We start from the raw sequence: 11,677 nt of genomic DNA on the forward strand, positions 1-11,677 counted from the left end.
ACATAATTTAAGACTAAATTGTCTTTAATGTCAGTTACAGTTTAGACTGTCAGGTCTGGCTTGTCTCTCTGCCAAGTTAATTTCCTAGTAAAGAATGATGTACCCTTCTGTGGTATGTAGCCCGACGTGTGGGAGGCCTCCCAGCAGAAGAATATTATCCTCTGCCGAAACGAGTCGTTTTAGTGGAGTCACATAGGGCCAAGTTGTCAAATTTATAAATATATGGTTATCTGGTTAGGCTTACAGGTTAGATTGCGCGTTTAGGTTCTTTAATAGAAAATATACTTGGCAAGAAGACAACCCTAGATTTGATAGAGATTAGGTTAATATTTACTCTTTTAAACTGTAGTGACAAGATCTGCCATTTTGTTCAACTTTTAAATTATTTTATTCTAAAATTCCACAAGAATCCAATATTCTTATTTTTCTGAGAACCCAGAATAAGAGACAAAATTGACATCGACATTATTAATATTGTGCACGGAATTTCAATGTTCTTATTTTTCTGAGAACCCAGAATAATTATTCAAATCTTCTACTTAAACTTCTTACTTCTAGGTTATCCATTTTCTCTCATTGTCACTGTAACTCATTTGCTGTTTTGTTGTCAGGGTAGGAGCCCCCTCACTAACACTGAAGATGTATGCAGAGTCCACATCGGATTACACCTCTCAGGGCAGTGGTGTTTCTGGTTCCCATTCACACAGCAGACCAAGTTCAAAAATGTCCTGGGACTGGACCCCAGTGAGCTGAAGTCAGCTAAATGTAAGTAAGTCCTCAATGATGGTGTTCTGTCACATCTCACTCCAGCCCCGCCCCTTTGGCGTGCCTCTTTTCTTCCTCCTCCTCACTCTTGTCCTATTGGCAGCTGTTGGACTGGACCTTGTCATCCAAACACATGTACAGGATGACCAACATGAACGGCAGAAGCAGACTCCTCCATCAAGAGCTCCATTTAAGAAGTCAGGATGCAACAGACCTGAGACTGAAGAAGCTGCGTCCTAGTCACGTCATGGCTACAGTCAAGATATTTCAAACCTGGCTGCTACTTACTGGTTGTCTTGAGGTTTGTACTAAATTATATTCCCTGTTGTGACCAGTTTGCTGTCATGTAGAAAACTTACTTGACTCATTTATGTTTAGATATGCCCCCCAAGGACCCTGGCCCACCACAGCTGAGGAGACAGATCCCTGCTTGGCTGTTTTTTATTTTTGTTTGTTTGTTTTTTTTAATAAGGCTTGACCGTTTACAATCAGCATGATGTTTCATAGATATTCTACGATCTGGCCTCTGTTCAGTGATGACTTAAACTACATGCTTGATCCCATGTTGCTTTAGTTTACAGTCAGTCAGTTTAAGAGTTTAATGATCTGGATTCCTTTTACTTCACTCACTACTAACTTAACATTTCCTAACCTAACACTTCCTAACTCCTTCTAACCTATTCTAATCTGATTTTTTCTTGGGGCTTAAATCCAGTCATGAACTCTTACTGAGTGCTGTACTCTAAGCGCAGTTTCCAAAAGCAGACATGGATCCCTCTGCTTTTGTGACCTGTTTATGATCAAGTGTTTGTAGTTTATTAATCAGTGGATTTTTGGTCAGATCAAGGATTAATCATGAGAACTCATGCTGATTCAGTTCACGGTTGCCTTGTTTGTTGTTTTAGTTTGGGGTGGTGGTCCACGGTAGTCCTGTTTTCGGCTCTTATTTTCTTTAGTTTAGGCTTATTGTAAGTTTTTAGGTAGAAGGAATCTCTGGGACGACGGCCAACTGCTTGGCTGGCCTGGTAGCTTCCTTTTTATTTTCTGTTTGGCCGGGACCTCATTCCTTTTTATTTATTTATTTTTAATATTTACTTTGTCTTTTCTTTGAAAAATTTAAATAAACTACATAAAATTTAACATGATTGCATGTTGTCTTTTTTTTTTTCTCCCTCCTCCCCTTGCTCCAATGCTTAAGTCCAAGGAATTCAAAAAAGACAATGTTGTGCTGCAGTCCACAGCCCCGTACTGGCCCCACTGCAAAGATGGCTAAGTTAAGAACTTAATGTAGTAAAATAACTTTTAACTGTTAAAGACATCATTGCTCGGCAGGTAGAAAGACTTTGGGTGTTTATTATTTTGAGGATCAAAACATGGATACATTGGAGCGAAGTTACTGGGCAGACTGGTTCACAGAGCAGAAGAAAACCTGGCAAACTTGGTTGATCTTTGGCAAGACCAACAATGGATCCTACAAACTACAGCCAGATGATGGCAGTAGTGTTGAACACCTGCTTGGATTGGTCAACCTTCCCTCTGTCCCCAGGCAGGATGGTATTCGGAGGGAAGTTGGATAATGGAGCATGTGTATTGATGTCCCTGTGCCAGTCACACTCCTAACGTACTGGTAAACCTCTTAACCTTCCTAATCTTAGCAGCCATCTGCTGCGGCAGTCGTCCAGCCTACGCAGCCTGAGCTGTGTTTAAATGTTACAACTTTATTTTTAACCTTCCCTCTGTCCCCAGGCAGGATGGTATTCGGAGGGAAGTTGGATAATGGAGCATGTGTATTGATGTCCCTGTGCCAGTCACACTCCTAACGTACTGGTAAACCTCTTAACCTTCCTAATCTTAGCAGCCATCTGCTGCGGCAGTCGTCCAGCCTACGCAGCCTGAGCTGTGTTTAAATGTTACAACTTTATTTTTTAGGCCATGCTGCTGTCTTCTCAAGCAGAAAGGAACTGGGAGGGTTTGTGTTCAGTGCTCGAAGATGTCTTGGAGGACCAGTCCCACAGGCAGCTGTTGGCCTTAGAGCTGGGGTCAGGGACGGGGCAGCACGTCATGCGATTTGCCCAGAAGATGCCATTTGTTACCTGGCAGCCGTCGGATATTAAAGACGAGGCTTTGAACAGGTTTGTGTCTGGACCAAGCTCCACCAATAATATCTGACACATTCAGTAATGTGGTGATTAAAATTATTGCTAATGCATGTGATTCAAAATTATGCCAAATTCTTTGGTCTGTGTGGGTGCTGCTAATTTTTAAACCACATTCAACATGACTTTGTTACAGTATCAAAGCATGTATCACTGCAACCCATGCAAAGACAATACTGCAGCCAGTACACCTGGATGCCAGTGAGCCATTGGAGAAATGGACAGGAGTGACCAGTGACTCTTGTGATGTCATTGTTGCCATCAACTTACTGCAGTATAGCTCCTTTAAAACCGCTCAGGTAGGTCTGATCATTATAGCAAGTCAGCTGATGGAATAGTTGGTCCAAAACCTGGCCCGGGGGCTAATCCAAGCACTTTGCATTGACATTGTCCAATATTTCTTTCTGGAAGTTATACTTAATATCCTACAATTAAGGCAATTTGACAAAGAAGTCTTTTAACCTAATGCCACACTAAAAAGGAAGGGCTTTTTTTATATTAAAAATTTCAATTTTGTTTTTCCTGTCAATATTTTGGCTAACATATTTGGACTAATTTGTTATGACATCAAACCTTTGTTTTGATCAACTGTTCACCTACTACTTTTTGACTTTAATTTAACCACCTTTATATCAGTGATAAAGTCAACCTTTGGCTATTTTCTTGCTTTATTTCCTTCTTCTTTGGGCTCATACATATCTACTGTAGTTATTGTTTCTCATTTAGCTTTTACCACCAGTCCTTCAAGTAGCAAATGTTACTAAATATTTAACTTGTACCCTATTGTTACAATTGTGTTTGGTTATTTTTCTTAGGGTGCTTTCAAAGGAGCAGGCCAGGTTCTCAAACAGAATGGCCTTCTGATAACATATGGGGTTTGTGTTGTAGTTTTGAGTTTAATATGAATTGTTTTTAAAAAAAATAAATTAATAAAAATCCTTTTTGACTTAACATTTATGTTTCAGATGTATGCAATTAATGGCACCATTACACCCAGCTGTAATGAAAACCTTGATGCAGAACTTCGAAGAAAGTGAGTGTGTAATCAGTTTTCCTTCAATACAAAGAAGTTTGATTGTCTTTTCTCCTTCAATATTACACCCAGTTCTTGGGTTTTATTTTGTCTTTCAGAAATCCAGAGTGGGGTCTTCCGGACATTGACGTTCTGAGACAACTGGCTTATGAAAATGGGATGCGTCTGGAAAGAATGGTAAGGAATGAACAGTTTTTTGTTTTTTTAAGCAAGTGATGGAACAATTTCACAACTCTGTTTTTATTCCAGGTTGAGATGGAAGAGTATTACAAATGCCTCATCTTCAGAAAATTATAAGTTCACACTATGGAGAATTTCACTTTTTTGTGTATTATTGTTTAAATGTTTGATTTAAAAATAAATGCCCACAAAAAACGAACAAACTGAGGATGTATTTATACAGTGTAGAATTATGTTAGTTTTCATTGTATTCAAATATAACAAGCTTTTCTGTGTTGTCTTAATATTCATTATATACAAAACAATCAACATTAAAGATACAGACACACGTGGACAGTGAGAACCAGATATTTATTAAATATAATTTTAAAATTACTGTCAGACAGATCAGACTGATGGAATTAAGAAGTTCACAGATGGTAGCTGACCGGTTACAGAAAATCACTGGTTTGCTGTGTGATACATACATGCAACAGATTCTGTTCCTCTTGCAGTCATTTCCACATAATTGAAAAGCCAAGAACTGGTGAAAAAAAAAAGTCAGTCTGAACTGCACTGACTATAGAACCTCAGCTGAGACGAGGTACAAACACAGGACAGTTCATCTCGTGTCTCACGTTTTGATGGCAGTTAACGTTAGGTAACAGAATGGTGCAGGAACCTTGCCACAGTGATTTAGGTTGTAATATTTCATTATTTTATTTAGTTTGGTTAAATGATTTTCCATAAAGATTAAAACATTGTCCACGGAAGTTTCTGCTCACCCAACAGTCTGTAAAAGGAAAACAAAATGCTGGGTGCAGTAAACATTAAATAAACACCAGAAGACGAGATGATTTTTGTCTGTGTGGAGCTGATAATTACAGCAACTTGACTGAAAGTTAGTGCCTGGTGTCCCAGGGCTCTGACTGTGCTTTCTCTGCAACAACTTCACCCTTATTTACACATTTACCTTTGATAATGGCACGTAACGGTCTTTGAATCACTTCTTAACCTACAACGTTCAACAACTTCTTTTCCACCACGGAACTAAAGATTAACATGCAAACATTTTCTAGAAAAATATGAGACAAAGGATGTTTACGTCTTTATTTTTCCTTAATTAATAACAGATTTTCATAATTTGTTTTTAATATCACTGACTATTTATTCCTGTGGTTCAGTTACTCATTTATTAAGGGAGTACTACATACACGTCAGGTAGAGAGGGGGAGAGGGAGGGTGTGGGTTATGGTGCTCTTTCCTGCAGCTTCCCCACACGAGTGGGCAAAAAGAACAAAAAAGAGCAAAAGTTCTGCATCATCATCACAAGATTTCACATTGCCACAACATCACAGCTGGGATGGAATGAGGGAGATGTTGGTGTGTGTGTGTTTCCAGCGGGGGAGCATCAGAGTCCAGAGAAGCAGAGGAGACTGAGGAGGGTGTAGTGTGTCACTGCAGCGTGTGGGTTTTCAATCAAAGGAAATGAGCTGCGCCTCTGTGCTTCCCTGCACAGCCTGAGGCGTCTGCTGCTGCACAGGCTGCTGCTGTTGCTGCTGCGGACCACCAGGGGGAGCCACCTGGCAAGAAAAGGCAAGTTTAATAAACAGAAATAAACTAGATGCAGTTTAAACTTGAGAGAATTCTTGAAAACACCAACCTGCTGGTACATGGGCTGCTGGCCCTGCATGTACTGCTGTTGTGGCGGCATATTGGGGTCCTGACCTGGTAACGCTGAAATCATGTTCTGCATGCTGTACGGCTGGTAGCCCATATAAGCCATACCATTGGTTGGAGCAGCCTGTGACATGGGAGGCAGACTCTGGGCCTGTGACACAACATTCTGCAGAGATGTCAATGGTTTCAATCTTTATAAGTCAAACAAACAACATTTAAAGTAAATATTCTACTCAGTCTGACCTGGTAGCCTTGTGTGGGTGTGGGTTGATAGGTGGAGTAGGGGGGACTTGTAGTCGGTGGAGCCTGACCAGGTGGAGGGGCAGGCTGCCCGTTTACACCCGCAGGTGGGTACATGTAGGCACTGACCATGTTTGGATCTGAGAGATGATAATCACAAGAACACATTTGAATAAAGGAAATAAAAACTTAAGATAAGTGTGAATCTTAACAATTTGAGCATTTTTTTTTCTAAAGAACTGTCAAGAATAAGTTCCTTCTCCACATTTATCATTGCTCACCTGTGGCTGTTCCTGGCATGGCCTGGTACTGTGCTGGTGCAGCCTGTCCAGGTTGGTTCATGTAGATATTATGCATAGGCGAGCCTTCCACTGAACCAGCAGGGCTAAAGGTTCCTGGGTAACTGGGCGGTGCACCAGGCTGATACACCACTCCTCCTGCCACATTCGGGGGAAGGGACTGCATCTATGGAAGAGCAGGGGCAGGTATTTTAAGATGATGATGAAGAGCTTAAATCTGTGATCGTAGATCAGTGGACAGTTTGTACCTGGGCATAGGGCAGAGAGAAAGCAGGCATCTGGGCCCTCATCTGGATGGTGTGTTTCTGCTGCTCCAGACGCATCTGCCTCTCCTTCTCCTGCTCCTGGAGGCGCTGAATGGCCAACTGTCTTTGCATCTCCAGGTACTCCTGTGATTCAGTTACAAAAAAATTTCAGGAAGGTTCGTGATAATGTATTATTTGGACACTTGATTCCTGCAGATGATCATTTTTCACCTGTTTTTTCTGCCTCATGATCTCCAACTTCTGTGCCAGCTGGATCTGCCTCTGCCTCTCTGCCTCCTCCGCTGCTCGGCGCAGCTTCTCTCTGTGCTCATCACGAAGAGCGTTGAGAGCTGCTCGTGCATCACGGACCTGGGCCAGCTTGTCCTGCAGCCCCTCATAGTACACTGTCGACGGCACAGTTCAGCGGTCAGGGAAAGAATGAGAATGGAAGACTCACACCCAGTCCAGAAAAGCTAGTGTGGCACTCACATCTTTTCTCGTCCAGCTGGTTGAGGATGTCCAGCAGCTGTGGGTGCATGTTGTTGATGGACTGGAAGAGCGAGAGCACGGCGCTGTCATTGGTGATACTGCGTCCACGCATATGGTTGCTTTTCATGCGGTTCAGGAAGGTGGTCACCGAGTTCTGCAGCGCTTTCAGAAACTGCTCGTGGTTCTCCTCGGACTCACCGTTCTGATACTGTTGCTAAAGGCAGAGACAAGAAGCAGGGCATCATTTTTTGTTTTTCTATCATACTATAATATTTTTTTCCATCTATCAATTTCAACATACCTCCACTATGCTGACTGGTTGTCCAGGCATGTGAGTCTCTACAGGCTGACTGATGGAGGGGAGAGGTTCAGACAGTGGCACCGGCGCAGGGGCTGAAGGAGTCGGACTTTTACGAGCTTCTTCCTGTTTTTTCTCCCAGTATGTTCTGTTCAGGTAACGAGCCAACTGCAATTGTGTTGACACAGACATTATCAGTTACCATTCATATTCTCAATTTATTGAGGAACATAAGGTTGAAATCTTGATTAAAACAAATCAAACGGAGAAATCAGTTGGTAAGAAAACGGGGCAAGAAAGACATGACATTTTGTAAGTGTTGTTTTTATATATTCATAATTCTATAAATGAAGATATGTTTAAAAAACAAAGCAAGTCAAAAGACCAAAATTTTATTTTAATACAGGTTTAAACAAAAATGTCATCCATACCTCAGGGTCCACATCTTCAGCTGAAGGAGCAGAAGAGTTCTGGAGTACAAAAATGAGAAAATATTTAAATTTGAAATGAAATCACCCAACTCTCAGGGTTTGAAATATTTAATTCAGACGAGTTTTACCACAGGGGATGTGTAGAGTGTGCTGACTGGTGGTGCTGAGGAGGTCACTGGGGTGGGATCCGTTTTAGGATACACAGGGTAAGAGTTCTTGTGTCTCTGTGAAAACAAACGTAAACATTTGTCATTTTTGTCAACACTATAAAAGAGTAAAAACTTCTCAGGTGTGTGACCCACCATCCTCTCCTTTTCCTCCGCCTCACTCTGGGACAGGGCGATGGCCAACTGCAGCTCCTCCTCCTCCTGCAGCGCAGCTTCATCTCTCTTAGGAGGCATCTAGTGAAAAAGCAGCATAGTGACAAGAACACATGATTAAGAGTCTAGAAACTGTTGACAGGTGAAGCTAAGAGGAGGACACTTGTCCATGAAGAGTGTTGATTACAGACAGAAAGACAGTCACCTGTGACTGTTGAGACAATGGGCTGGTGAGATACTCAGGAGGAAGTTCAGAAGAAGTTGTAGTTGGAGCTTTTCCTTCAGCCTTCCTAAGAGGAGGAGAGAGGGAGGGGTGGCTGGTGAGGAAAGGGGACAAGGGAGGACAAATGACCTGGTAAATAAAAGGAGAACATTCTACCCCAGAGAGGTAGAAACTCTCCACAAATCTGGGACAAAACAATGAATCAACTATTGACAATGATTAGAAGTCAGTGACATTTTATTAAAACTACAGAGTTCACACATATGAGCTAAAATGAATAGTGTTAATATTGTCAGCCTTTTGGCTAAACATTACCAAGAGTCTTTAACCGTTCAAGCACTTCCTTCTCTTCTGGAGACAAATGAAGTGACATTACCACAAATGACTGTTATCACAGGACTCACTTGTTTAGCAGCTCAAAGCAAGGCTCACACACACGCACTTCCTTCTCAATGCCGAACTTTGGAATGGTGGAGTATTTCGACGAACACTTCCCACAGAAAATCTGGCCACAGGCACGACAGTGGTGCTAGGAAGGCACACAACATAAACAGAGGTCAACTTTTCTGAACTAACCACACAGCGGAATAAAACAGACATATGAATCTTGCCCGTGTCCCAGTTACAAGGAGGACTGGCCTACCTTTCTTGTCATAACTCCAAACTGGACTCTGCACCGGTGACATTCCTCTGCATCAACCCAGTCTGGGGCCTACACCACAAACAGCAAATATTACTGATAAATGAAAAGCAACGAAGGATACAGGGACCAAGTATAGGTGAAGTACAACATTTACTTTTACTTGGTGTAAAATGATATATTTCTCACAGAGAACACTCACTCTTTCTGCTGCAAACATTGCATCACTTTCCTTAAACTCTGGAAAAACATGACCTGTATGAAAAACAAACAAACATTTTAACATTTAAACTTTAAATCTAGCAGTTTTGTAGAAAGTTTCTGATGTAATTTCTTACAAATACAACAATACTATATTATTTTTGGTGTTGCTATGACAGGACAGGAAACCATTCAGCTGATTGATTATATTGAATGTTTACACTCTAATCTGTTTGACTGACAACAAGAAAAAAAAAAAACATCAGCAATTACACGTTACCTTCAACTTTCATAATCTGGTAAGTATCCTGAACCACTTTGTACTTGGGTTCGTTGCGGAAAGCATGGGCCCAGGCCTGGATCAAGTACAGAATCTTGTTTCTGACATTTGGTTCCGTCTGTTTCTATCGGTAAAAACAACCAAATAATCCCAATAAATCTTTTGTTTTTGATCAGTTTTGACAGAATGACCAAGCACACTGATTTCAAATACACAGTAGCTGATGACAAACAGTCCGATGATAAGTTTTTTTTTTTCCTCGTCACATGCCAGTGACATCACCAAGAATCTAAATCATAATAGGGAACAGGAGCTTATGTCACATGGTACATCCAGAAACCAATCAAATAAAACTGTTTTTGCTGTCATCCCAGCTGCCTGACAGCAGGTTAAGGTTAAGAGAGAATGTTTTCAGATGATAAGGAGCTCAGAATACAAATTAAAGAATCTGATTCTGACAGCTTAGAAGCACATACAACATTTTACAGCTTTGAAAAGTTAATAAAATGTGTTTACTTGTCAATCAATTCATCAATCATTGCAATCAAATGATTCATTTATTGCGGCAAGAAATTAATGTGACTCAGATGACATAAATAACCTTGAACAGATCCTTCAGTTCCTCCATGGTTTGTTTACTTGCCACCTCATCATGGACCGTCTGGCCACAGTTCTTCACTACTGACTCAAGGACCTGGTTGAAAGACCAAAAATTAGAGCACCAAACACAATAGGTATTATACAGTATGTAATTGTGGCAAACCTCCACAAAATATGGACTCTACAGTGGGGTTCCATTTTATTTATTTTAGTTTAGTGTCTTACCTCCAGTCCATACAGGGCCACATGGGGATTTTTGTCATTCAGCTTTTTCTTAATGGCTCCAATAGCATATTTAGCTCTGTGATGACACAAAAATGTTGTTTTTTTTTCTCTCAATAACATGTATCCATTAGACGCATACACAATATGTTATTGTGTTTGACATAAAAATATATATATATATATATATATATAATCACTCACTGTGTGTCGCCTTGTCGAATGAGATCACAGATCTGCAGAATGGATTCCCAGTCAGTCTCCAGCAGCAGCTGACTGGTAGCTTTATCTAGAATGAGAGCAGACAGGCGACAACATTAATGAAGGAGTTCATGCTTCATTAATTTAAATGTTAGTGCAAGGTCGTGCAATAGTTTAAGTTTTACACCTACTTTATCAACATGTTATGGACTTGAAGCACACACGAATACTTAAACGAGACTGAAAATATTGTTTCGAAGTACATATGCATTCATGTTTGTACAGTTGCAGTCAACGACCGAGTGATTTCACGAGGTATACAATAATATTACATAGACTTTGTAAACAATTAACAAATGTTTCGATGTTAAGAGGTCCAGCGGATATGAAGTCATCTGAAGTGAATTGACAAAACCGTGTCGTCCATGGCCAATGTAACAAAAGAACACCGAAATAAAATGGTTCTCCCGGGTTTAAAGAACACAAATAACGATATAGGTCGCCTAAAAGCGCAACCCCTTCATCGCGGAGCTTTAACTTCACAGCAATATAAACAATAATACTGAAATAGTTAGCAGGCTAAAATTAGCCTGGCCCGAGAGCCACAGCCCGTGCTTCGGTCAAAACAATAGCCTTTAAGACATCGCAATTTCACTGATAGATGGATAATAAGCATTTGACATGGATGACTGTGGGGGCAACTTACCGAGAAGTCGCTCAAATGTTCCACCGCCTTTTCCCATTTTTTCCTCAATGTGTCAAACTCGCTGTCGAAGAGTCTTGTTTGCTTTCCGCCGCTGAGGTTAGCCTGTTAGCTTCTCTGTTCGCCACAGAGCACAGCTGAGCAACACTTCCGGCTTTCTACTTCCCGTTTCCGCCACAAGAATAAAAAAACGCGTAGGAATGTTTCTTTCTCATGGGTGTAAATAGTGGTTGTCAAACCTGCTAATGCTTGCATCATTGCCACCTGTCGGTTCTACGAGTATTTAATAAAAAAAATTAAACATGACCACAAATGGTAACAATGCAAAAAAAAAAAAAAAACTGTCATAGAATTCTATAAACAATAATAATGATATTATTATTAACGTGAAAAGCTTTGTTTCCTCAGCAGATTCATGCAAGCTTTGATGTTCAAAGTCTCAACCTTAACAAGTTTTATATTGGAGTGAATAATCGTGTCTCTCCAAACATT

General features: G+C 40.8%; 2 protein-coding genes and 1 long non-coding RNA gene across 10 annotated transcripts in view; 2 read left to right on the top strand and 1 right to left on the bottom strand.

Moving 5' to 3' along the window:
* Nucleotides 1–1,910, top strand: part of LOC103392697 (uncharacterized) — a 4,277-nt gene extending 2,367 nt beyond the window's left edge. Inside the window, exons 3-5 of one of the 3 annotated variants that reach the window (XR_003052488.1) lie at nucleotides 612–765; nucleotides 869–1,066; nucleotides 1,144–1,910. This is a non-coding gene — a long non-coding RNA (uncharacterized LOC103392697). Of the gene's footprint in view, nucleotides 1–611; nucleotides 770–868; nucleotides 1,067–1,143 lie in introns of all 3 variants that reach the window. The other 2 variants (XR_522945.3, XR_522944.3) reach the window with 2 other exon arrangements.
* A 604-nt stretch (nucleotides 1,911–2,514) lies between these two features.
* On the top strand, nucleotides 2,515–4,708 carry LOC103392698 (methyltransferase-like 26 B). The gene is made up of 6 exons (XM_008329386.2): nucleotides 2,515–2,897; nucleotides 3,058–3,220; nucleotides 3,737–3,796; nucleotides 3,887–3,954; nucleotides 4,053–4,131; nucleotides 4,204–4,708. The coding sequence occupies exons 1-6, from the start codon at nucleotides 2,698–2,700 to the stop codon at nucleotides 4,249–4,251; spliced, it is 618 nt and encodes a 205-aa protein (XP_008327608.1). The 5' UTR covers nucleotides 2,515–2,697; the 3' UTR covers nucleotides 4,252–4,708.
* hgs (hepatocyte growth factor-regulated tyrosine kinase substrate) lies at nucleotides 4,469–11,430 on the bottom strand. Of its 6 annotated transcripts, none has more exons than XM_017040787.2 (20): nucleotides 11,189–11,430; nucleotides 10,486–10,570; nucleotides 10,285–10,360; nucleotides 10,061–10,153; nucleotides 9,460–9,583; nucleotides 9,181–9,233; nucleotides 8,982–9,050; nucleotides 8,743–8,867; nucleotides 8,321–8,432; nucleotides 8,098–8,196; nucleotides 7,924–8,019; nucleotides 7,796–7,834; nucleotides 7,368–7,532; nucleotides 7,067–7,280; nucleotides 6,809–6,981; nucleotides 6,581–6,721; nucleotides 6,315–6,498; nucleotides 6,037–6,173; nucleotides 5,777–5,944; nucleotides 5,556–5,696 (listed from the first exon to the last, which is right to left on the bottom strand). In XM_017040787.2, exons 1-20 carry the CDS (start codon nucleotides 11,223–11,225, stop codon nucleotides 5,589–5,591), a joined length of 2,298 nt encoding a protein of 765 aa, XP_016896276.1. In that variant the 5' UTR covers nucleotides 11,226–11,430; the 3' UTR covers nucleotides 5,556–5,588. The 6 variants fall into 6 exon arrangements, with proteins under 6 accessions (XP_024920444.1, XP_016896276.1, XP_016896275.1 ...); XM_017040786.2 differs by having other exon boundaries at nucleotides 5,777–5,959; nucleotides 9,460–9,577; nucleotides 11,189–11,385; XM_017040789.2 differs by having other exon boundaries at nucleotides 8,321–8,405; nucleotides 11,189–11,225.
* Nucleotides 11,431–11,677: the final 247 nt, after the last annotated feature.

This window comes from Cynoglossus semilaevis, chromosome 17 (genome assembly GCF_000523025.1).
Source record: "Cynoglossus semilaevis isolate Cse_v1.0 chromosome 17, Cse_v1.0, whole genome shotgun sequence".
Lineage (NCBI taxonomy): Eukaryota > Metazoa > Chordata > Actinopteri > Pleuronectiformes > Cynoglossidae > Cynoglossus > Cynoglossus semilaevis.